This window comes from the organism of the source record quoted next, unplaced genomic scaffold (assembly GCF_019419815.1).
Source record: "Pyrus x bretschneideri cultivar Hongxiangsu unplaced genomic scaffold, Pyrus_bretschneideri_v1 Contig55, whole genome shotgun sequence".
Lineage (NCBI taxonomy): Eukaryota > Viridiplantae > Streptophyta > Magnoliopsida > Rosales > Rosaceae > Pyrus > Pyrus x bretschneideri.
The window spans coordinates 463,243-490,467 of NW_025999793.1; the positions used below are offsets into that span (position 1 = coordinate 463,243).

General features: G+C 38.1%; 3 protein-coding genes across 3 annotated transcripts; 1 reads left to right on the forward strand and 2 right to left on the reverse strand.

Moving 5' to 3' along the window:
- Nucleotides 1-5,899: 5,899 nt before the first annotated feature.
- On the forward strand, nt 5,900-7,953 carry LOC125470987 (protein TIC 21, chloroplastic-like). Its single transcript, XM_048570839.1, has 4 exons — nt 5,900-6,217; nt 6,428-6,685; nt 7,300-7,500; nt 7,617-7,953. The coding sequence occupies exons 1-4, from the start codon at nt 5,915-5,917 to the stop codon at nt 7,722-7,724; spliced, it is 870 nt and encodes a 289-aa protein (XP_048426796.1). The 5' UTR covers nt 5,900-5,914; the 3' UTR covers nt 7,725-7,953.
- Nucleotides 7,954-8,297: 344 nt separating this feature from the next.
- Nucleotides 8,298-11,685, reverse strand: LOC103928515 (reticulon-like protein B11). Its single transcript, XM_048570840.1, has 6 exons — nt 11,526-11,685; nt 11,081-11,261; nt 10,622-10,763; nt 10,432-10,501; nt 10,162-10,331; nt 8,298-8,596 (listed from the first exon to the last, which is right to left on the reverse strand). The coding sequence occupies exons 1-5, from the start codon at nt 11,584-11,586 to the stop codon at nt 10,162-10,164; spliced, it is 624 nt and encodes a 207-aa protein (XP_048426797.1). The 5' UTR covers nt 11,587-11,685; the 3' UTR covers nt 8,298-8,596.
- A 2,304-nt stretch (nt 11,686-13,989) lies between these two features.
- Nucleotides 13,990-16,325, reverse strand: LOC125470924 (PRKR-interacting protein 1-like). The gene is made up of 2 exons (XM_048570730.1): nt 15,850-16,325; nt 13,990-14,507 (listed from the first exon to the last, which is right to left on the reverse strand). Exons 1-2 carry the CDS (start codon nt 16,120-16,122, stop codon nt 14,223-14,225), a joined length of 558 nt encoding a protein of 185 aa, XP_048426687.1. The 5' UTR covers nt 16,123-16,325; the 3' UTR covers nt 13,990-14,222.
- Between the last annotated feature and the right edge of the window lie 10,900 nt (nt 16,326-27,225).

Genomic DNA, 27,225 nt, shown 5'->3' on the forward strand with positions numbered 1-27,225 from the left:
TAAAAAATCCTATCCGAAATTAAAACTATTTTTTTTATTTATTATTTTATAAAAAAATTATTTAATATTTTAAATGGACTGGGTGCCAGCGCATTTTGTAGGGGTGGAGATCGTTTGTGCCAGCGCATTTTTAGACTGGGTGCCATCACATTTTTTTTGGGGTGGAGATGCTTTGGCCTATTACTGTTCATTAGGGTCTATTACTGTTCACTGAAGTGGATAAATGGGCTGGGTGCTGACGCAAAGTCTTTAGGGATGGAGTTGCTCTTAGGGATTAAGTTTTTTTTAGATTTAGATATTTATGGCGCGTTTACGTAATCGTAATCAAAATAGAGAAATTGGATTGAGGAGGAATTAAATTGTGGAGGAATTGGATTGAGAATGAGTTAGAATTGGATTCCTGTTGAAGCTGTTTACTTAAATGTTTTGGAATCGAAGTAAAAATGAAATGAAATTCATATCAGTTGTTTACTAATTCACCTGAATCGGAATAGAAATCAATATAATTACTAAAATGCCCTTAGTGCTTTATTTTTATTTCATCTATATTTATTTTTAATCACATTTTCATTAGTTACTTTAAAATGGACTCAGATCCAACGGCCAAATTATTTTCACCTCTTTCTCTCTCTCTCTCTCCCCGCTCAACTTTTCTCTTTCTCCCTCACTTGGAAGCACCCACCACCGCCTTCTCAATCTTCTTCAACCTCAGCCCACCCCAATTCAATTCCTTGTTTATTTTGTATTTCTTATCTTCGAATCTTTAATTTTTGTTGTATGTTTAGTGATATTTTTGTAGGTCCTTTGAATTGGGACTTTATTCAACACGAAGAGGAAGAATTTGCAGCATGGAAGGTTGGGGTGGGAGAGAGCCGAAAAAGGGTTGCTGGGTTGTGTAAGACGTGGAACTACAGTGGGAGGATGTCCAGAAAAAGATTTTGAAGTATTTATACATCTATTGGAGATTAACTTTAGAATTGGCTAAAATGGCTATTTCTTTAAGGGCTTGTAGAAGGATCCAACACTCGGTGGAAGACCATAGTCACGATCAGAATAAAAATGGAAGTTTTCTGGGGAAGTCTGGGATGCTAGTTCAAATTCATCTTCCCAGTTCCAACACTCGACGGTGCTGCGTCTGTCGAAGCATCTGCAAAGCCTCTTGATAAGAGGGCATAATAGGAAAGAAGAAATGCATTCCCATTCCTTCACCATCTCGGAATCCAAATACCTCACCCATGGAGGGAGTCCAATTCCTCCAATTTCAGGAATTGAATTCCATTTTATGTGTGGGTCCCACACACTGTTGATTCCTCTAAATTGTAGTAAACACAAGAGTTATCTGTAATCGGAATCAGATTCCTTATTTTCATTTCTATTACGGGTGCATAAACACACGCTTAGTGAATTTCTAGGAACCTTATTTTTCATTTCCGTCTTTTTTCTCTCATTTCCTTGTTTCTCGACTCCAGCGATCTTCAATCATTTATGACGATCTCTCCAAATAAGCACAAGTGTATCATGTCTCTCCTATTACAGAGACTCCTGGGCCTCGGAGCTTATCCGAGAGATGTTTTCTATTTACATTCACACCTTTTGGAAAAAGCCGCTAAATCAAGTTCTTGTTTAGGTGAAGGAAGTATGACTGCTTTACCAATAGTTAAGACCCAGTCAGAAAATGTTTCAGCTTATATTTCTACTAATATAATTTCCATTACAAATGGACAAATATTCTTATCTGCCGATTTATTCAATTTTGGAATCAGATCGGCCATCAATGTGGGTATTTCGGTTTGAAGAGTAGGATCCGCAGCTTCAATTAAAGCCATAAACCAAGTAGTTGGCAAATGGATTTTGGACAGCGAGACCTTCTCGATGCCCTGAACCTATATCTAAGGTTCGTTTGTTGAAACTCGATGCGATGATTTTGTTATTTAATTTTTAAGATAATTATACTGCCACTCATTTTTTGTAATTAAAAACAATCTGACCGTTGGATCCTTGTGCACTTTTGTTTGCGTGATAGTTATTGATTGTCGGACCTTTGAGAGCTTGTGGAGCGAAAAACTTCATTTGTATCTTCCGAATTGAAGAATCTAGTGTTGTTGACCTTAGTGGGGCTACTTTGACTGACGGTTGATTTTTTAGTCAACGTGCCTCGAATTGTTCTGGTGTCTCATAATTTATTGGATTCTAAAATACGACTTGTGTATTTTCATAGGTGTTGATCATGTCTAAGTACTTCGATCTTTGTGCTAGTTCATAGTAGTCTGGAAGGGCTAGTATGTATGTAAAGTTTGCAAATTGAAAGAAGCTCTTGTTGGATCCAATCCAGAAGAAATGGGTATGGATTTTGATCTCGATCTGGTCTACTGGTGCAATATTCACTTAGTCAACTCATGGTAGTGCTACTGATGTCGGTGTTGGACCCGGAATAGCTGCTAAACCAAGTTAATCGACAGGATCTACCCCTTCCAAATGGAATTGGTAGGAATGCTCGTTCCAACGGAATCGGAACAGTGACTCGCTTCAACTAGGACAACTAGTAGAGGACCATTACGTTGGAATACTTCTTTCTCGTTTCATGTGTAGATATGAATTTCTTTGAGTACTTCCTTTCTTTTTTATTCCATGGAGTGAGTCTAGAATCCTACTTCCTATATTTCTGTATCATTTCTATCTAATTCCATGATTGCGTCTAGAATGCAGAACATTGTACTTTGTGTTAGCCTACTAGCTATACTATTTTATTATATATGAAAGAGATGATTAAATGCATGTGTGGATTCAATTAAGTTTTGTGATTCAGGTTCTCTTTTATATGCAAAGGATTTGTGAAATGTTTTATAGATGAGATGGACTGACTTTATTAAATCACATATGTCGTATTATTGTCTCTCACGAGCTTCGCATCTTCTTTGGGTTTTTGTTTTGCTCAGTGCAACATTCTCTCGGTGTGGGACAATTTCTTGCATAGTACAGTTAGCGGTTAGAGAAGAGGATTTCAAGTGATTTAGCTGGTGTGGGCAGTACACTCAAGAGAGTAGGGTTGCCTACTTTTATTGTAATATTATTTCCACTGAACGTCTGAGCTATATTATGTATGATTGGAACGTTGACACATGTCAATTTTAGGTGTATCTAGGGCTCAGGGTGTGACAGGAGAATTTGGAGGGCACCATATTTCTTTACAGGAGAAGAAAAGTGATTAGGTGTGGTTACTTTGATTAATGGAGTCGACCCTCTCATTAATATTATGCTGTGGAAAGTACTTGGTACTAAACCAAATTATAATCATGGGTAAAGTACAAAAAACTACCTCAACTTTTGGTGTCACGACACTTTCATACCTCATCTTTTTAAATTGACAATGTCATACCTCATCTTTAGAATTTGTGCCAATGTTATACATTCTGTTAGCTTGGCCGTTTATTTTTCAGTTAAATACTGACGTGGCTTGATTCGGAGCCCACTTTCTATTAAAAAAATTAATAAAAATTTATTAAAAACTAAAAAAAAAATTATTTAATATTTTTTAAATATTAAAACAAAAGTTAAAAAAAAAAAAAAAAAAAAAAGCCCTCACTTTGTCCCTTCCCCTCCTCTCTCTCTCTCTCTCTCTCTCCTCTCTCTCTCTCTCTCTCTCTTCCTTCTCCCCCATCTTCATCTTCCTGCTTAATCTTCAACAAAAAAAAAAAAAAAAAATTGAAAACCCATCAACACCCCCCCCCCCCACCCGAAGAAGAAGAAGAAGAAAAGAAGGAAAAAAAAAATACGCAACCCAAAAAGAAGAAGAATAGGAAGAAGGAAAAAAAAAATCCCAAACCAAACACAGTTCGTCCCCCCCCCCCATCCCCAACAAACCCAACCCCTTGCAACCTAGAAAGAAGGAGGAAGAAGAAGGAAGGAAGAAAAAAAAAAAAAAAAAAAACCCAAACCAAACCCCTTGGCCGTTTATTGTTAACCAAATAATATTATATGGGTAATTGTACAGTTAACCATTTTTGTTTCTGCTAATAAATTGTTATAAAAACAGCCATTATTCGTCGGGACTTGTTTGTCCTGAATATGTTGGGAGAGATTAAAAAGAATCAAGTTTTTCATAGGACCAAAAATTAGACTCAAGTCAGTGGGAGCATTTTGTTTTGAAGTGACACGAGAGTTTGGACATTTCTTATGAGGACAAAACTTCTTTTGAGTGAATAAAAAGGTCGGCATTTCAAGTGCGGATTTGATTATTGGGGTTGCATGTGTGTCATGCGTCTTGTCCAAATAAAACTTTCCCGTGATTCAGTTACTGGAGCTGACTTGATTTGATTTTATTTTATAGTTTAAGCGATATTAGAGGACGAGGAAATTAAAAGCATAAGTAAATTCTTAATTACTTAAGCTCTTTTTTTTTTTTTGAACGCCTAATTACTTAAGTTCTTTGATAATTACTTGGCCACAAAATCTCGAGTTATTAAAAAATGAACTAACAATATATATCAAGCTAACATGTTGCCCAATCTTGAACGTAAAGAGACACGTTTAAAGTGCAACGGATTAAGTTCAGTTCTACCTTGTGTAAAATACCTGAAAGTATGTGAGGATGAGCATTTTGACCACATGATATCTTTGAATCAAAGACTCTGATAACATATTAATAAGATAAACACTAAATATTAAAAACTTAACACATGTTAGAGAGAGAATTACCTATCACACAAGTATATTTTCATGCCTATCTCACTCCTCCCTCGACGAGTGAAGCGCGCGCGCACACATTTATGCGAGGATATTTGCAGATGGAGTTTTTCCCTTTCCTTTAAGCGAACCCCCAATAAATCAATCACATTTGGTACACAGTTAGAAACTCATGATTGCTAGAAATCCATGCTCAACCTGCAGGCTCCTTAAATCTTAATATTATATATGCTCATGTTTCCTCCTGGTTCACAACATATATACACTTTAAAACGATCATTACAACTCCAGCGTTGTCTTTTATTATCATTCATGGCCACTTTTGTTATAATGCAAACTTCATTTTCATTTTACTTCACAGGATAATGTAAGAAATTTACAAGGGTAAGGTGGATCGTATATATATAACTATCTTATATTTCGGGTACATATGACGTATCAAGTGAATATCTACATTTCATTTGTTTAGTTTGGTTTGATTCTTTGAACCAAATAAAGTCTGTTTAGAACACAAAACCAAAGTGTTATGATGGACGAAAACCTTGTTTACCTGAGTTTACTTTTCCCTAAACCAATGTGTTTGTTCTTTAAACAGACCTTGTTTTAGCTTGATTTTCTTCAGCTTTGATTTGATTTATTGACATGATTGATTGCTTTAGGGTGTAAAATCATCATTTAGAACTTAATGTTTATTATCCTGGTCTCAAATTGGTTAATGAAGCTCTAAAGGGATATATGTACTCTAAATATTCAGTCAAGTCAATAAACATGATCAAAGTCGAACAAATTAATTATAAGTGAAATTTTCTTAAACGCTTGTCCTTCAACAACAAATATCGAAAGTCTGTGGAGCATCGTATATATTGAGGAGTAGAGTGCATGAGTTGCTAACTAAAGTACACTTTACCAAAAACTCTGGATAAATAACCACGATTACATGTCCGTCTTAACCGGAGGCCATAGCCTTCAACATAATTTCTTGTCTAATTATTGAGCTGAGCAATCCATCAACCTTGTTCAACATTTTCAACTTTTGGGCTCTTCTGCCCAAAGTTTTCGAAATTAGGATGTCAAATATTTATGGCCCAACACATGCCCCTTCAAGCCCAACAGAAAAGCCCATGACCATTAGTAGCCTCACTAGCAAGTAGCTCCCCAAACCAAAAGCTACCAGGTCACCAACGGAGCAAAAGTCACTTCCTCTCCCACTCTTTCTACTAACTGTTTAATTATGCAAACTTTACTATCGCCTGCGGCTCGCGCCGGCTACTTCACGGCGGCGCCACCTCCAGCTGTCACGACTCGGCCCCTAGCTTATCACCTTCCTCTTCGGTCAATCTCCGACCGCCACGTGCCCAGCCTCCCTCTTTCTTCTTCTTCTTCTTCGTTTTCTTCTCCGTCTCTTTCCTCTTACGCTGCTCCCACCCACAGAGGATCAAAGCTCTCCTTCAGCACCATAAGGGCTTCTTCCACTCCAATTTCTCAGACCTTCACCTCCCCAAACGACGACACCGAAAAGGCCAAGCTCCTTCAGGTTCTCCTTCAACTTTGCCCAATTTATTCTATTTTCTGTTTGGTTACCGAGAAAATGTAGGAAAATGTAAGAGCATGAATTGAAATTACAGCAATTGTTACTAAATTGACCCCAATTTGAATCCATTGATTTTGAAATTTCGAATTTTGCATTGCATTGTTGATGATTTGATTGAAAAGTGAAGTGCTTTGGGTGGTTTGTGCTGTGTAGGTAGCCAAAAGGTTAGAGAGCACAGCGAGGTATTTCAAGAGGTTGGGTAGTTTAGGCTTTTGGGGGCAGCTGGTGAGCACTGTTGTGGCGGCAGTGATTCTTTCGTTTTCTGTTGTTATCACCGGCAAGGTTTCGTCACCGCCTACTTTTTATGCCACTGCCGGTGGTATTGTGGCGGGTTTCGTCTCCGTGTTTTGGTCATTTGGGTACATTCGCCTCTCGGATAAGCTTCGAAGAACTGCAAGTGACCCTGCAAAGGTATTGTGAAATTTTGAATTTTGGAAAAGCTAATGTGTTTGTGATTGAATTGTACGTGCTTCTTGAAATTGATTCCATATAAGCGATTTTACTGTCTTCGGACAAATGATGTTGCCTGGACTTTGTGCTCGATGTGAAGTTCCATGGGATGTTGATATGCTCAACTTTTAACACAATGCTTGACTGATTCCAATGAGTGTTTTCGTCTTTCCCATTATCCCGTATCAAATCAATTATCTACACTTTGATAGTAAATTACGAGGAAAAGTCAGGCGCAACTTATTTCAAATGTTGTATTAAGTGTTTCCTTCACCAGGATAAGATAACAATGCAGTTGCCTGCCAGTCACCCAAAGAAATTGTACTTCCAGTCGCATTTCAATGAATTGGAATCCTTGTAACTATAATTGCCTGTGAGCACTTAATCTGTTTTCATTTTCCTTATCTTCTTCCGTCATTAGCATCCCGTTGTGGGGCATCTTATTGAAATTAGCTTAGATTCTACTCGAATGCTTTGAAAGATGTGTTCGCATCTGATAATTGTCTGCGATTCTCCTCCGATGGCACCTTTTATTTTACCTATAACATCTGTGTTTCACTGCTTATAATAAACAGGCTCCTCCGCGCGCTGATGTTATAAAAAGCTTAAAGAATGGCATCATTCTGAACCTTTTGGGTATGGGTGCTGCTGTTCTTGGCATGCAAGCAACGGTGGGACTGTTGGTTGCTAAGGCTCTTACTACCTCTGCGAATCCATATCAGGGTCTCACTCCTGGTTACAGTCCTGTTCTTGCCTTGGATGTATTCTTGGTTCAGGTATGTTCATATATCTCGCTTTAGTTCTCATTCTATTCTGGAACTCTCTAGATTACTGTTTTCTAGAAAAGAATCTGTAATTCAGAGAAAACTGACGTTTCGCGTTTCTGTTGCAGGCATCGGCGAACACTATCCTTTCTCACTTCTTGGGACTTGTTTTCTCGCTAGAGCTGTTGCGCTCAGTAACATTGCCACCTTCAGAAGGCATTCCCAGATTCGCATAAGTTTCATCTCTACCGTTGGTGTATCTTGTTGAAGACGCTTTGAAGCCGCAGTTTTGCAAGTGTTTTTCTCATCTCCGGGATGTTATAGGACAAACGCGTTTCTGTATTATTTTCGTAGGTTTTGCTGCCTCTTTCCAAATGCGTGTTTGCGTACAAGAATTATGGTAGGGCATCGGGTGTTAGCACTGAATACAAATAAAATGATATCGCACGGTCAACATTCAGTCCAGAGCATCGACTGTAGCAAGTGCCACAAGTTTTGGATTTGGATCCTTGCCGGATCCCCTCCTTGGAGATTCTAAGAATCAACAAACATGAACCGTTGATAAAAAATCGTGCGATCTCAATTAAATGCTTTTTATATTTTTAAAAGTAAAGCACCATTGTTTTGTGGGAAAAATATAAAAAAGGAAAAAATTGTGACCGCACGATTTTTGATTAACCGTTTATGTTCTTTGATCCCTAGGATCCCTAGGAAGGGGATCCGGCAAGGATCCAAATCCACAAGTTTTGCAATTTCCGCAACGAAAATAATGAAAAGAAATTTCACGCACCAACAATGAAACATATAGGTTGGCAAGGCAGGCAAAAACATTCTATATTTCATTATAAGGATTAAGTTTCTCTCTTTCATCCCACAGATATGAACGCGTAAAGTTTTAACCACCAAGATCCACCCAACAATATTATAAGGTCCAGAGCCAAAAACAATGTAGACACTCACAGGATCCACCCAAATCTTGTCAACTATGCCGGTTCACTGTCAATACGTATAGCCGCAGCATGTCAACAAAAATATAACCCAAGCACGGGAATGTTCGAAACCCATCTATAAAAGGCTGTTATCACACTTTTCGTCGCTCCATAATACCCTGCATCGTATATACATGTGTTCTAGTAAAAATCAGCAGCAACTAATAGAATCGAACGCAGGTAACATCTGGATTCAGATGATTTGAGTAAAGCGCAAAAATCAACCAAAACTACACCAATTTGGATTCCAGTGTACACAGATAGACAGTGAAGAAAATGAACGGGTAATCCATTCAAAGAGAAACCAGAAAACTTTAGAGAGAGGAATAATGCCATACGAAATCAGACTGATCGGCATAAGAAAAGCTAAGCTGTTTAGACCCTGGTATATATTAGATAATGCAATATGTAAGAAATTACATTCATTAAATTTAAATGAACTGATTTTGTTGCCACCAAATACATTTTAAAGGCAATATCCTATGAATGAATAACACAGATTTCGTTATAGGTATCCAGAGACTATCAAACCAAAATTTATGGTTAAAGTATTTCATACGCAGATGCATGTCATACAATCAATACCACAGCTAAAAAATCATCTCAGTTTTCTCGAACAATAGAGATTTCGTGCTTTCTAAATCAATACCATAGGTAAGAAGCTTTCTCATACAACGGAGATTTCATACTTCAAAATGAGTTTCACTTTATTCATCAAAGTGAAAACAAACTAAAACAATAATACTCTGTTTGAAATACGTACAGTTTACTAATTACCCAAAACTAATCCAAGTGAAAGCATGGTATCTAAAATAATTCTTTTGTGCGAGATAGTCTTCTTCTTTTTTAGATAGACAGGTGCAATTTTTTATTTTAGAAAGATTTACAAAAGGATAGAGAGCCAGAATGACAATGAGAGAAAAGGAAGTATTATTTAATCTTCACCGGAAAAAAAAGGGCTAATTTAAATGTCTTAAAGGTGTAAATAAATGTCAGAAATTATTATGGAGTAAAGGTTTCCCCAGGCAATGGCCCAAGAAATGTCTGGGTTCGGCCTTTGTGTCTATTCAGACTTTCATTAGACAAAATTTTCAATCAAAACAATACAGTTTCTAAAAACAGATGCCACAACATAAGACACGTATTCGTTCAATCATCGCATCTAAATAAGACACCCATTCATTCGACACAAGCCCATACCCAGAAATCAATTATACATGCTCCACCCATTTTAAAGATTATCCTCCATTCCTCTCTAGCCACTTAAAGTTCTGTCCTTCCCAATTGGGAGGAACATCAAAAGAGTCAAGGCAGAGAGCACACTACTACACTCCTTTTCTTTACTAGTATGTTTCGCTTATAATTTCCTACCAAAGACCATAACAGTAAACTTGGTTACGCAATATTATAGCTTCATTTCTGAATACAAATAATGAACATCCTAAAGCATAATGAAGCAAGAGATTTTCACACTTCAATAGTTCACAAGATATTTAACTGAAAACACTAATCACATCCTTCAAATCCACTGTGCACATAGATTCAGCAAAACAGCATAAATAACAAATATGGCCTGAATTAATTCCACCAATGCCTTGATACTCTAGCTGTTAGGGATGGGGAAGAAGAAATAATATGAATAGATAAACAGAAGTATATTGTAGGCGAAAATCGTCACACTTACCTACTGTAGCTTCTTCTCCTTGTTTGATTGCAAAGGAATTTTCTTTAGGATGCTATCATCAATTTTCCTGTACTGTGCTTGTATTACCCTGTTTGCTACATGCAGCTTATCATCAATGTGGTCCTGATACTTATCATACAACACAGGCACTGAAAGACTTAGGAGAACCCCTGCATTAGAGTTAAAGAAATGTCCATGCATAAATATCGTAAATCTTTCAAGAACATGCACCCAAACATAAATAGATACAATGTGCAGTAAAGAGCTTACCAATGTAGACAAGAGTACGAAAGTTGAAGAAACTTCCGATGTAAGAAGCTAGCCACAAGCAGAAAGCGACCTGCAGAAGCAGATCAAAACTTCCAATTAGTAATATTAATAAAGTCCTGTTCTATGTATTCTACAAAACCTATTCACCTCATTCAAACCATAAACCTAGAATGAAGCAACTACATATTACCTGAAGAAAGAGTTTCCAATTTCTCCCAATAGCAATGTCTCGTGCAATAAACAGTCCACGATTAATCCCAGCATGCAGTGCATCAGCAGCCTTCACTACATTGGCCTCTGAGATTTCCATATCAGGGAGAGGAGGCAAAGGTCTGAATGACCGCATACGCCGTTTTTCATTAGAATCACCTCAAAACTAAAACCAATGTGCCAAACTGTATAACCATCACCAATCTTTCCCAGAAACATCAATTCTATTCTCCCAACCGATCTTGTGTTCTTACTTCTTAGTTACTTTGTTTGGAACGCATTTGGGAAAAAAAAAGTTCACTGATCAAATATAATATTTTCCAAGTAAATGTACTTCTAATCGAAGCTAAAAGAACCCGGATATTCTTGCTGGGATAACAAGATCAGTAAAAAGTATACAAGAAACGCAGCGAAAAATTGCCAAGAATTAGAGGGTTACCTGTTGAGAAGAGAAGCCGATTTGGCCCAGAGGAAGAGGATGACTACAAGTAGCAGTAGAACATTAGCCACAAAGGACAAGAGATTGTAGCCAGCTCGCTCAAACAGCAACCAAGACGCCGTCGTAGAGCTCAGCAGTAAAACTCCTCCACTCCATTTCTTCCACAGCAGCACATCGGCAACTACCATTAAATCCCAAAATTAACATAATTAATTACAAAATTAAGATCAAGAACAATGTAGTGATTATTCCATAATTCAAATCTACCGAATGTTAAAAACGAGATTATTGTTTAGCCGTCGACAATGGAAGTAGAATCGATCCATACCACATCGGAATCGCAAATAATTCTATGGAATTATAAATCAATCTGTGTTAAGTATGTGTGTGCATGCGTGTGTGTGTGTGTGTGTGTGTATGAGAGAGAGAGAGAGAGAGAGAGTACCATGGCCACCTCCGAGAGCTTGATGAACGGAAATGCGACGAGGAGGCATAGATTCTCCCATGGAGATTTAGGGTTTCAGAGAGAAGAGAGATGGAATTTGATAGGGAGGGAGATGGGAATTACAAAATGAAATGAAATATTAACAATAAGAGGAAATGGCAATGACTCCCTTAATTTTTTTTGTACTGTAATTAACTCGTACTAAGACAAAAGCCCAAAATTGCTAATCTGGGTCTATCTTTGTATTTTATTACCTGCCCTCCCATAAAATAATGCACTTTAATTTAAGGCTCATTTTTTCGTATGAATCCGAATCCTTTTTGTGAGGATCCTAGAGATTCGTAAATTATATTCGTTTATCGTATATCATCCGGTCAGAAATCATTTAATATATTTTTATTTAAAATTAAATACAAACAGTACTTGACAAAAACTGATTGCATAATGAACGATGAACATACACGATTTACAAACTCCAGGATCCTCACCAAAATGATTCGGAGGATCCTGTTGGTTTTCGTATGCACCTAGAACTTGAATTTATTTTTATTTTTTAAATAAAATACTGTCATTTTGTACTTAAAACTCAATATTCACTCTACTTTGCTAATATTCTTGAAAAAAATGCTAAAGTGGAAGGAATTTTGCTAGTGTCATTGTTCACCTGTCATAAGGGAGGGAGAAGGGTATAATGATCAAATCAGTAAGTTGCCTTCCTTCTTGTAAGGACTCACGTACATGAAAACAAGAGTAAATTGTACCAATAGTCCCTCAATTTTAATCAAATTAGAGCAATGGTCACTCAACTAAAAACTCATTATCATTACTCCCTCAACTTATAAAAGCATGTAATTATGATCTTTTTTGTCAACTTCGTCAGAATTTTGTCAATATGAGTTAAGTTGGAATGACCATTGCTACAATTGAGTTAAAGTTGAGGGACCATTGTTTCAATTGGGTTAAAGTTAAGGGACTATTTTTCTAGTTGGATTAAAGTTGAGGGACCATTGATATAATTTTTCTTATCTAATTTCCATATTTGCTCCTTGATTTAGCGTCATGTGCATGACACATGACTCATTTTGACTGAAGTTCTAACGAAGTTGACGAAAAGAACCATAGCTGCACGTTTTGATGAGTTGAGGGACCAATGATAATAGATTTTTAGTTGAGGGACCATTGCTCCAATTGAACTAAAGTTAAGGGGCCATTGCTCTAATTGAGTTAAAGTTGAGGGACCACTGCTACAATTTACTCTGAAAACAAAATACCAATACCATTGAATTAGACATCTCTGCCCTTAGTCGACAATTAGGTTCATACAAGGACTAAAGAAGAACTAAAGCCTCGTTTGGTGGGCTGGATATGATAAGTTGTGATCAATCAAAATGGACTTGAGTCTAATCCTTTTTTTGTGTCAAAATGTGAGATGTGTATGACTAGATATAATAGGTTATGAATTCAAAATAAAGTAGGTTATCTAACATATCCTTACAAGTCATGTCGTATAAGTCTTTGCCAATCCAATTCTATCTCTAAGGCTCAATCCCATTCAGCCCACAAAATGTTACCTTGAAAGATTATAGCTTAAAGGATTTAGGAACTTTGTGTTCAAAGGGTCTAATTTCGACTCCAACACAAAAAGAAGTGGAATCTGTTAAGTATTGAGTTTCATGGTGCAAAATGACACATCTTTGTTCCAGAAGAGAAAGTGGAATTAAGTTCAAGTTTTAGGATATACCAAAAACTAAGCCTTAATTCAATTGTCCTTTACAAGTAAATAATTATCCTCCTCCTAACCAATTTTGTTGAGGGCGACATGTGGTCTTAACTCTCAACTCTAATCTTACCTACTTATCATAAAGAGGGGTTTCCAAATAAGTTGGATAAGTTCAATACGCTATTGATCATGATTTTTTTCTTTCTTTTTTTAGAAGCAACTATTTTGAAATTGTTTTCTATTTTTTGTAGTTTTTCATTTCATTCACCATGTCATAAGCATTTCTTGCGCATCTCTTTGGCTATTGTTGGAGAATGAATTCCACAATGATGAAAATGACTTTGCATGGGTTTATAATAGAACCTCAACTTTTTTCATCTATTGTTCTGACGCCATTTGTTAATACCCTCCGACCCTATATTTCATTGCTCAATCCCCCTTAAATTTAACTACAAAAACAAAAAATTAAAAACGAAATGAATAACTCTAGAAAATGATGTTGACTATACAATCTTGCGGTTTATGTTTCCACTAGGATCTATGGCTTTGCAGTGCATTAGTTGAAACTTGAAATTCACAGGGTTATGTGATGTGGATCAACTGCCAAATTATCATACGTGGATTTTTTGGTGCAGTGCGTAGCCAACCCATTCACAAGCATGATGCAATTGCAAGCAAGCAAACAAATGCTACATGCCACTCTAGAGGAGAACAGAGCACCCGATCACGACGCATACTACATCGTTCTTGTTCAACATTGCATTTTTATATCAAGAAAATAGTTGAACTAAATCAAAATTTAATTTGTTCTAATCCCTTGGGTGGTTACATCTCGGATTATATACAATCGAACTTAGGTCGCAAACATGACAAAGTCTAGAATTCAAAAAAATAAAATCCCAATTAAGTTGGTCCATACTTGCTCCTTGACTTTGCAATGCCCATGGATACCAGGCTTTGAGCCGATGCATCAAGAATTAAAACTTGGTACAAGCCTGTTCAGTTTGATCATCAGAGTTCCCCTCATCGTCCGAGGGCTCTTCTTTCTGTTTTTCTTCGCCACCTGAATTTGTTTTCATCTTCTTCTCATTTTTCCTCTGCTTTTTCTTTTGACGTTTCAAACGCTTCTTTGCTGTCTTTTCTTCAGCCTGTCTCAGTCTTTCCTCCCTCCTCATATTGAACTCGGCCTCTTCTTTCCTTCTTTGATAGTCCACGTCCATCCTAGCAATCCTGTCTTGCTCTTTCCGTCTCATTTGCCGATACTGTGGATGTACAACTTGGGGTGAGAAAAAAGTTTACATGAAATTTAGCGGCCAGCTTAATGAGTCCAACAAATCATAACCAATCAAATATTCCAATGTCACTAAAGCAGGCGTAAGAAAAGGAAATTATATTTTTTAACATGTTCAGAACTTCAGATACTTATCTAATTGGTATTAACTATTTATCATTTAAGATTGATCCAAAATCAAACTCAAACTCAAGATCATAGAGAAAATAGCAGTTTCAGCTTGCACCTGGCTACACTGTATTGCAGTACGTAAAAATCCAGGAACTTTTTGTTTTTGTTGAGAAAGAGGCTATTTTATTGCAGCAAGAAAAACAAGACAATTCCAGGCATCTCTTGTCCCAAAGTTTAAACTTGAAGAGTGACAGCACTGCATTCTATTACATTGCTCAAGATCGAAGGTTTCTCTATCCTTATGCATATAATAAGCTACAGTTTTTCAAAGAATACTACATTGTTTAATCATAAATGAACCCCAAGTTCAAGCAGAAAACACTAATCCATGCAGAGAAAAGGACAGAGATTCATCCATAAGAGAACCAATTCTGTTAACTGAAGGATTAGTCAGTCAATATCTATTAAGTTCTGCTGTCCACATAATCTGTATAAAAGAGTTAACCATACTCCATATCCATTCGGCCAACATGGGTACCAAAATGTTCCCACCAATTCCAAAATAACACTAAATAAGAAAAATCGCTTTACGTCCTTGCAAAATCTCTCAAACCAAAAAGACGGGAACAACTCAGTTATAGTGCTTGACTCTTATTAACACATTCTTCTACTTTATGGTGCACAGTTGGACCTAACGTAGGCATACACAAATCGACTAACCCCCTCAACATTCTAGCAATCTAGCATTGAGTCTGACTAACAAAAGAAAAGACTTGTTCAACCCCAAACTTGAATATCCCTAATCCCCGGCAAGCTCATATACCACCTTATCGAAATGAATTCCTTTTTTTTTTTTCCAGCTAATTGTAAGTTATCGTTCTCTTGCTATGGGCATAGGTAAGTGTTTTAGTATTGGAATTATATGCCCAACAAGTAAATTCAAATTTAATAATTCATGTTCTTGTCGATCGAAACCAAGGGCCCCTAACTACTGTACTACTCATGTTCTACCCTCAGCTGTCTAAGTTCTGAATACCCTAATTTCTATAGACACCCTAAGATAATCAACCCTATATGGCTATATCCTCACTCAATCTACTCCAATTTATCCCGTAATTTACTCAAATACGCATCATTATCCAATAACTACAATCCCAAGAAAATCAGAGTCACCATTGTGATACTGCATCCAAATATAATACCTGATGGAAGTCGCCAGAGCCCGAACCGGCGGAGCTACCGGAGGTGTTACTGACGCGAACCGGTACATTTTCGAGAATCCTCCGGAGCTTGATTTCGAGGTCCTCTTCCTCCTCCTTGAACACCGGCGGCGTATACTCCACAAGCGCCGTCGAGCCGGCTGCCGTCGGTGGCCTTGGCGGTAGCATTAGTTTCCTGTCAGGCGGCTGGGCTAGTTTCCTCTCCGGCGCCGCCACCAGTTGCATGTCCCCGTCCTTGGGTCTTCCCGACGACATTTCGTGCAAGAGAAGCCCTAATTTCGGATTCGGAGGTATGAAGTGTGGTATCGGAATTTGTAGATTTGAGATTCGGAAAACCCTAATGGCGGAAACAGTGTTGAGATTTGGGGGTTTATTTTGCCCCAGTCGCAGATTCGAGGAGGATTTTATATTTCCTTCTACGAATAGTAAGATTTGGGCTGGGGCTTGGGCTCTACGGACAGTTTTTCACTTTTCTCTTTTGAGATTTAACCATGATCGTTCTGTTCCAAATGTGCAATTCTCTTATGCAATAGAGAAATCCTTCAACATAATTTTTTTTTTTTTTTTTTTTTTTTTTATAGATTTGAATACTTCTCGCTTATAAGTGAAAGTGAAATACTATTAAATCGTAAAATTGCTTTGAATTTTTTTTTATTGACAGAAGTGATAGAGTGTTTCATTACAATAATAATAAGTAAAAGAGGTGTCGAATGAGTATATATTTTCTAGTGACTAATTTCATGATCTGAAGATGATTTGCACAAAATGCCAATAATTTTAACCCCTATAAGGCTACCACAAAAGACCACTAGAACTAAGAGTATCCCGAAACAAATTTATCACAAAAGACGATAAACACAATAAACCTAGCATTGAGACTTTTATAAAAATCATTGTAAACATTAAGGCCACAACAGATCGCCTAGGCGACACAATCCCGACTTAGGCGGTACAAACACGAAACATAGAAACTAAACTAAATTAAAAAGCTAAAGCCGATGGCGGTTCCATGGAGGAGACCATGGGTATGTATTTGTGGAGGAGACCACCGGTGCAGAGGTGGCAGGAGGTGTGAGTAGCAGGGGAACGTGGGTTGTCAATTTTAACAAGAACAACGCACAGAGAGGTGGGTGGTAGGGGAAACCTAAGCTTGAGTCACCGCCATCGACCTAAATACAACGCTACCACCATGAACCATTAAGGCCTACCTAAAATTAAATTCTGTTGCACCATAAGCCATCGAGAGTTTTTGTTGGCTGATGTGGTTCGCATTTGTAGCAAGGATAAGAACAGTGGCATGCATGGTAGAGGGGTTGCCAAGCCAAAGCCGTTGACGATGTTGTATTGCTGTTGTCTGCCACCACTACGAACCCATAAGCAAAAGACTTAATGATAGCTTCCAAGGGGAAGCCCCATGGTAGCCCAAGCCGCTGAGAGGAAGTTTCGACATCAAATTGTTATGACCCTGATTAGCCTAATCATAGTTAGGCATTGAATTAGTTAGTCAAATGAGACTATTTCAAGTAATTAGGAAAGTTTGTTATATTTTGCTAGCCGGCAGTGGGTTTGGGAGTACTATAAATAGTCCAATGTGTAATGGCTTTGCCCAGTGGTTAATTTGATAAAAAGAAATATAAACAAAAAGACATTTCAGAGCTCTTCTCTCTTTCCTCCATCCTTTTCCCTCTCTATCCTCTGTGTTACTTGCAGGTTGATTAAGGGCTTAAAGATTTGGATCTTATCAATGGTATCATCCTTCTCGAATCCTGGTTTCCCTCCTGTGCACACCCACGCACCTACGTTTTCTGCCATGGTTGCTGCGAATAAGGATTCGCTTCGCAAGACCTTGGATGCTCTATTCGCACCCTTCCTTACTAAGATCCACCGTGCCCGTAAGTTGGCTCTCAGCGAGGTAGACTCCACTTCAACCCCTATGTTTGCTATTAGCGATGAGGGATTTTCGGATCCAGCCCCGATGATTTCCGACGACACTGAATCAATCGATCTTAGTTATCTCGGACTTCAAGGAGACGACAATCCGCCGAGGCTTCCATTGCCAATCGAAGTCCATTTTGGTCCGCCATTGTTTTCATCATCATCATTGTTGCGCGAAATCGTAGCTCTATCCCTTAAGCCACAGTCGAAATCGAACGCTTCAATGGTAGCCCACTTCAACAATAGCAAACCATTTTTGAGCAACCAGGAAGCTTCAACAAGTGTGTAGGGTCTGGGTTTTACTCCAATCCCGATGTCTGCTATCAATGCTACGGGCGACGAGGAAGGCAGCCCACCGTGAATTCAATGTCCGCAATGGATTGAATTCCCTTGATTCTCTATCGATGATGATTCGTTTTCCTGGATCTCCAGGGCGGAGCAATTTTTTGCCCACTTCAACACTCCTGCATCTCAGAAGGTCGAAATTGCCTCATCTCATCTAGACAATGAAGCTTTGCAGAGGTTTTGTTGGCGTAATCGCATTCACACTACATCACGTTGGGAGGAATTTACAAGAGCTTTTTGTCGAGATTTTGGCCCCTCCAAAAGTGAAAACAGTGATGAAGCTTTGTTTCAGTTACCCCAAACTAGGGATATTCTTGCAGCTACAACGGATGGTTTGGCGCCTGGGGCAGTTCATTCCTGCGAGCCACACTCGATCACCCAAGTCCATTATGTTCCACCGTTGCTTTCTTCTTCACCATTGTTGCAAGCAATGGCAATTCCTCTTGTCAAGGCACATTTGAACTATTCGTTGGCATCGACAATTCACACCAGCGTGCAGGGTTTTGTTTCTCCTCTGAGGAACACAAGAACCACCAAAATTGCAGTCCCCTTTCCACTTGCAGACCAACACGTCAGTGATTCCATCAACCTTGAGGAGTATAGAGATTACGTGAGCACCCAAGTCCATTATGTTCCACCGATGTTCTATTCTTCACCATTGTTGAGAGCAATGACAAATTTTCCCAGCCAACCATTACACTCAAATGATTTTGTAGCATGAACAATTCATTTGCGGAATGTTGAGAAAACCGGGCCCGTTGCGATGGTGACCATAATGCCGCCGCTATTTTCGATTTCAGCAACCTTTAGGACTGATTCATCCTACGCTCGCAGTCATAAACCTGTTTTGAGCACCAAGGAAGCTACAACAATGGCGCATGTTTTGGGTTTCCCTCTCAGGAACGCAGGAGTTACTAAATCTGTAGGTCTCTCTCATACGAACACCACGAAACGTCGACATGAGTTATTGAGATCCTTGATTTACACATCCAAAATTGGGAAAGCCAAATGGCAAGTTGGGGATGAATGATGTTTATCTGAATGAGATTAATGGGTGGGTCAGCATGTAAGAGGTTGGTAAATTGGTGATGGTTTTGAATGCAGAGAAAGTGTTTGAGGAAATAGCTAAGAGACAAAGCGAGGATGCTACAGGAAACCCCTTCGATCGAATGACCCCTCTTTTTCATAATATGGTTGCATGCTCTCAGTTTTGCATAACTATAGGTGAATTCTGGAATTGATGGGTTCCGGGAGGGGGATTAGCTAAAATTCTAGGTGTGTTGCTCTGTTCCAAGCACTAGGAAAACTGTTGTGACAAGTACCCTCAATTTTTTATCCAAAAGCTACACTTCATTAAGCATACAATGTATTTTACTTGTCTACTACAAGTGATGCAATGTGAGGAAGCTACTGCTACATGTGAAGGTGTTTTTGATATTTCAGGTGATCGCATGCCCTTTATTGATGCCGGCAAGACTGAGGAACTATTTCTACCATCAAGGGATGATGAAAAATTGTGTACCAATATATGTGTTAGCAAGAGAAGCTTTGGTATGGATGCAGCTTGTGTTGTTGCACCAATCTTGTTGTTTATCAAAGGTCTATTGCAAGAAATCAACCTTTCAGATTTTACTGCAGGAAGGTCAGAAGAAGAGGCTCTTGAAGTCATGCACGTATTCTCTTCGTTCTTGGACGGATGTGTTTTGAGGTATCTTAACCTTTTAGACAACGCCATGGGCGATAATGGTGTCAATGCATTTGGGTCAATTCTTAGTTCACAAAAAAAAATTGGAAGAGCTTTATTTGATGAATATGGCAAGGCTCAATAAGTGTCATAACACAAAGGAGTGGCATTGCGATGTGATTAGGAAGATCAAACGGCTGAATGAGAAAGAGATTTCTATTATGATCATTACCGAAGGACAAGCAAACTATGAAGATTTTTCTGATTATGTCAAAAATGGTGATGAGCTAACGTTTGAGTTGTTGCTCTACTTCAAAGCTATCAAGGCAGAGTGGCTTAACAGGGTTACAAAAATAACCAAGTTTGGTAGTTTTATGGTACAATTGGATAGAAGTGTTGAAGCTTTGAATAAAGGCAAAAAGCAAAAAGCTGGAGAGGGTGGATATAGTGATGCGATGAAGAGTTTGCATGAATTAAGCGTGAACAAGGCTGTGGATATGGCGACTGGGTTCGAAAGAGCATTGGCAGGACATGTTGTTAACAATATAATTTGTAGTACCATTGTAAGATTGGAGAGACTTCACTCAGAGGGGATTCATAGATTGCCAGAAGGGTGGTGTTCTGCGATATATCAGCTGCTGATGATTGGTAAATCCATCATATTTAGTTCAAACAAAACTCAGGAAGCAAATGGGATGTCGTTTTGGGAGCTGGTGATCTGAGTTTACTAGTTGAGAACACTTCAGTTGAGCGGCTTGGTGTGGTTATAAGGGTGACAATCTTTAAGGACTCCACTACTATTATTGGTGATGCATCATCAAAAGATGGGTTGCAAGTCTATGGTGGGTCTCCAATTGACATTATGGGCAGAAATCTTTTATGGGAGAAACAACTACAAAGGCGGCAAATAGGAGCATGCTACGCAGAAGCAAGCAATTGAGAAGTATAACCAGTTCTTCATTTTAACCTTGAGGACAAGGTTGTTCTTAAGGGGTAGGCAATGTTATGACCCTGATTAGCCTAATCATAGTTAGGCATTGAATTAGTTAGTCAAATGGGACTATTACAAGTAATTAGGAAAGCTTGTTAGATTCTGTTAGCTTCCAGTGGGTTTGGGAGTACTATAAATAGTCCCAAGTGTAATGGCTTTGCCCAGTGGTTAATTTGATAAAAAGAAAAATAAACAAAAAACATTTCAGAGCTCTTCTCTCTCTCCTCCTTCCCTCTCCCTCTCTATCCTCTGTGTTACTTGCAGGTTGATTAAGGGCTTAAAGATTTGGATCTTATTACAAATATGCACATCAAACCACCTCGAGCACCCAATCGAACCATCAATGGGAAAACCCCATGGCAACACCTTCGATAGTTTAGGAGCAACAAAAATTAGCCCATTATCATTAAGAATGATGATGACTAGACTCAGCTAAAGAAAAGTGTTTGAGACACCTGTAGACCGGGGAAAGAGAAAATGGGTAGTGAGGGAGTGGCGGCAAGAAAGCTGAAAGGGGATAGAGGAAACAGAAGGGGTGGAGCAATGGAGGGGAGGACAAAAGGAGACTAGGAGGAAGGTGGGAAGGGCAACCATTGGCCCCAAGCTGAAGCAAGGGATCGATGGTTGTGAAATTTCTGAGGAGGGTGTAGTCAAATTAGGATTTGATAGGACTTGATAGTATTTTAAAGGAGTTTAAAATATGGGTGTAGTCAATTAGATTTTAAAAGATTTTGAAATCATGGTATAGTCAAATTATGATTTTAAAAAATACATCCAAATCTATGGGTAGTCGATTAGGATTTTAAAAAGTCCACAAGAATCTAAGTGTAGTGAAAATATTAAAGATTTTCTAGGATTTTCTTGAACTAGGGATTTTGATGGATTTGAGGGTGGGTGATATAAATACCAAACACCTTAAACAATCCAACCTCCACCCCTAGGATTTCTTTTCTTCTCTAGAAAGGAAGACGAACCATCTCTCAAAGAAAAAAAGAGGACGAACCATCTCTCAAGAAAAGAAGATAGACATACAAAGTTCCTTTATTTGTTAAAAATATATCCACCAATCCGAAATGTCACCACAAATTCAACCCCCACAAAATCTCCATTCCCTATTCTGCTATGTGTATATTACTTCTCTACCTTTTTTTTGTTGCTATTTGTTTAGTTGTGTGTTTTAACTCTGTTTGGTAGCCTAGAATATGTCGGAAACTATGGGAAAATGGAGGGGTTGGAGGGATTGGAGTATGGGATGTTGGGGTTTTGAGTAAATTGGGTGCTGAAGTGAAAAAATGGTTTTCAGGAAGTAGACAGGGGCTTAGAGGTGTGGCTTTGAAGATTAACGAGGGCCCAAATGTGTTCTTGAAAATTATCCTTACCCATGCATTGTCACGCCCCGAACCCAAGGTCGGTGAAAAAAGGACCTAGTGCCCAGTGAGCCAGTAAAAATAAAAATAAATATGAAAAATCAAACTTCTCTTATAAAAATAACTCGAAAATCTTTAAAGGTGTACAAAAATAAATAAAAACTCTTAAAATCCCTCGTCTAACACAACCTCAGCTCTTCTACCCTTCGTTAATCTCGTACCAAACTTAGTCTAAAATGTACAGGGTGAGCGAAACCATAGCTTAGTAGGGACATAAATCTTATCAAAGATAATTGTCAAGACTAAACCAACTGTCATGCCACATGTAGTCCATTGTAATATGTTATCATTAATCACTATTTAATTGATAAGCCGTGAATGCAACTTAACTTCAATTACCCTAACCCGTTAATCTATATAATAAAACACCCGGATTTGCACGTTCCATACCATGCATCTTACCACTGTAGCAGTGGTCCAAACAACGATGGTGTGAATGCTCTATTATACAAACTAACCCTCGTAACTCAATCACCCCAATTCCCATTTTGTTGGTCATCTTGTTCTTCTCACGGTCGCAAAGTCTCCACTACTTCGTACCATTCCTATAATTTCACTTTTGTCATCCTTGCTGGTCCTTACAAGAGTCGAACTCAACCATACAAAAGATAGTTCCATTTCCATATCCCAATCTCAAATAAACCAACAGAATCCTTTGACTTCAGTATACAATGATATATGCATATAATCATCATTGTCACAATATCCACATTATCAAAAATAACAATAATATATATATCATTTCCAAAATAGACAATTATATCAATTCTAGAGATATATATCAAGTATAACACATATTTCACAAAGTTCAAATATTCTAAGGGTGACGAGTTCCAAAGAAACCCCCTGCCTCAAATCCGAACCTAGAATCTTCGTATTCCAACCCAAATTCCAAGCTATATGAAGTTGATCACAACCAGCACTACGTATAATTCCACTCTTATTTTTTCTTTATCAATAAACATATATAAGTCCACTCTTATTTTTACTACACACACACACACACACACTACGTGAGCTCCAAAGAGCATGCACTGCATGCTAGCTCATGTTGGTTACTACACACACACACACACACACACACACACACTACGTGAGCTCCAAAGAGCACTACGTGAGCTCCAAAGAGCATGCACTGCATGCTAGCTCATGTTGGTTACTACACACACACACACACACACTACGTGAGCTCCAAAGAGCATGCACTGCATGCTAGCTCATGTTGGAAACTAAATGGAGCTTAGCTCCTATTTATAGGGACATAAAGCAGGCATAACTAGTGTTTTAAGTCAGCTAATATGAGATGAGAATGCATTTGATGAGTGATATGTTGACAAATGGCTTCCAGGTGTCATTGTGCATGAGATAAATAACTTGGGTTTAATAAGTGGCTTTGTAAACGATGGTGGAAGGTGTAGGTGTCAACTTATAGAGTTAAGGGACTAATAACATGACAGCTGAATTGGTGATAATGCATATAGTTAAGCTTGAGGTATCATAATATTAGGAAATAGTGGTAGCAAGGATCTCTTCTAATAGTGATCATGCAAAAATACTTTTATAATAAATGTATTAATAAATCTAGCTAGAAGTAGTATAAATATTAATATACTAAACAAAGCTTAAGCTGATATGTAGATAAGATTAAAATACGGGTTCTCACATGCATGGACGAGCCTTCTACATGGGTCTCAATTTTCCTTTCACATTTTCCACATCACTACACTCTATGGCTTCGTCACCTTCCAAGTGTCACCCAGCACATCCCGGTTCAGGTGTCTACGTTGATACTCTGGATCGGGGTGTGTCAAGGATAATTTTCAAGATCGTACTATGAAATAAAAAAAAAGAAGTCATTTTCATCAAAGACATAGAAAAGATTAAAATATCATTAATAACCTCATTCTCTTATTATATTCTTTTATTTTTAACTTAAATTTTCATGTTGAATAATAAGAAATAGGATAAAAGAGTATTTTTATTGTATAGAAAACATGGAGACTTTGGATGCGGTCTTTAACCACTAATACTCATTAATTAAAACCTTTGTAGTTTTTAATTTTTGATCAAAGTTCTTTGACTTAATTTGTACACCTCAACATATGAATATTAATATATTTCCATGTCAACAATAAAACTTGAGATTTTATGCTATTTAAAATCTCACATCTAATGAGCTATAATAAAAAACGGCCAACAAAAAATATGGAAATCTTTTCAAAATTTTTATTGAATAAAAAATCAATATATTTCTCTTTGAAAATGTATATTAATAGATGTCATGACACACCCCGACCCGGAAGGTCCATTTGGACTCCAAATCGAGTTATACTAGCCGACACTTGGAGGGTGACGAAGCCAGAAAGTGTAGTGTAGTGGAAAAAGGATGTGAATAAATTTAAACCTAAAAGTACTTAATCAAAAGAGTGCGCGGGATTGAACCCATTTCACATGTGATGTCAGAGTATAAAATAGTATAGTAAATAGGATGAGGGTTATACCACTAAAGATAACCATCTCTTGAGATTTGCCAGAATCCTCGTTTACACGAATGCACAACTACTAAACCTAGAGGGGCGAAAAACAAAGTTAGTGGGTTAGCAAAACAACGTTTGTAAGAAAACCTTTATTTTTGAACATAGTAACCCCTCGTTGTAAAACAAGTATAGTTTCTGTAAAACATACTACATAAGTATGTAACAAAAGTACAACAGCAATATAACCAGAAGTATGCCAAGTCATGATATATCAAATGTCGCAGTAATATAATCATGTGATAATCAAGTATAACTAAGTGCTTATCCATCTAAACTGACACATAAGTTCGTACAGATAATTTCTAACACGAACAGGACTGGGTGTAATCAGTGCACTCTAGTACTACGATTACGTGAAGGTTGGTGCGGAAGCACGGCCATATACGAGTTGCAATTGCCTAATGCAGTCTGAACGACAGGACTGGCACCTAACTTGGATCCAAAGCAAGCGAACGGTGCAAATGTGAACACACACGTGAAAGACTGGCCCTGGCCTTGGGGCGAGTACTAACACCGGGGTGCAACAAGATAAGCATGTACAAATATGTATGAATATCATAACAGTAATATCTCAACCATATAGCAGCATTTATGACAATTAATATCACAATAACGATACTTGGCAATATAAGCGTAAAAATGAAGTAAATACGCATTTATGAAAACTATAACTATATATAGGTATAAAAACAAATTGACCACTCACAGATACGCAGTCAAAACGAAGCCTCTGAGCCTTGTCTAGCCTCGTACGTCCTCGGGATACGTTTCCCCTAAATGTGAAATTACTAATTTAATTAGATTAATAACACATAAACGGAAACTTAAATAAAACCCCCCATAGTTTGCTCGAACCTAGGGTTTAAATATATGAAATCGATCTACTCGAGATCACGAACCTACACAAATTTTCAGAAAAAATTTTGGACGTTGGACTGGCCGGCAATGGCACGGCCACAAGCATAGGCAAAGCTGACGGAGGCCTAACGGCTGTTAGGAATATTCCGTTAAATCCTTAACAGAAGTTAACAGCGTTACCTGATGCTGTTAGAATATTCCGTCAACTTCGACGAAATATTCTGTCATCTTCTGTGGTCTTCGCTAGTCGCCGCCGTCTGGTTCACCGGAGTCTGGAAAAATGTCATCGGAAACTGGGTAATTTTTCAAACCTTCATATCTTTTTCATTTCTGAACCATTTTTTCACAAAATTTATATAGAAATGAAGCTTATGAAGTGTAGAATCACGTTATACCTTTCAAGGGTCCAAAAAGTGGACGGAGGTGGCCCAAAGATGAAAGGTACGGTCAAACTGGAACTTCTCGAACCTTTGTGTTTTTGACGTCAACTCTCCACCAAAACTAGTCTAGGATCTTTAAGGAGTTGAGTAGTAGCTTCGCCGAGTCCTAAACGCCGTGATTGTGAAGCCAAAAATAATCAAGAGGCGACACATGGATTTTTGGGCAAAAAGGACAAAATTATCCTTGAGGAGCACTGGAATTCCTACGTGCGAGCAGTGGACAAACATCCCACAATCAAGTCAAAAGTGCCCAAATAGGTATTTATTTTTAAACCTATTTCATCCATCCTCATCAAATCCTCTCCACAAGGTAACCTTCAAAACATTTCTTTCAAATTATGTTAATTGGCTAATTAATAGATTTATTACCTACTTAATTTATTAATAGCCAATTAAACCACCAATTATACCCAAAAAATACATAAAAGGCCAGTCACTTTCTCTCCCAAAGGGACCAGCCATGCATTATATATTCAACCTCATTTCCTCTAAAAACCTAGGTCTTGACTCTTGCTAAACACTCAAAAATTCCCTAAATACTTTTCTCTCAAAATTCTAACTTTGGCATCGGAGGTTCTTTGGCCAAAGCCGGGGCCTAAATTTATCGTGGGCACGTGAGGCTCTTGGCCTTTACCAAATGTGTTATTTGTTTTGTAGGTGCAATTTTGTCCAAGATCAAGGAGGAAGAAATTTACATCTACAAATTGGTGCTTTCATTGAGAGTTGAGTTCCACACTCGTAGAAGACTCTCGCATCCAAGGTTTTCTATTTTCTTGTCCAATTGTAGATTTTTCATACGTTCTTATTTTTAGAATTTTTTATTTGCAAAAATTCTTTGATAAAATGTAAAAGAGAAGTACAATGGCTAGAAATTTAGAAAATTCAACAAATGAAAATTCCAATATTTAAGAGATGGGACCACGGCGATCTACAAGGCTAAATATGACAATAAGTGGAGTGGCATCACCACCATGAGTTTCCGCCATAGGAACCACCGCGATGGCCACCATGGTAGTCACCCGCGACGAGGCCTATGGTGTCACCACCACGACCTAAGCCATGCCATCCAAGGCTCACAGCACCAAGGCCATGTCACTCCAATCCCAATGCGAGCCCAACGCATTGCTAGGCCGAGCCCAAG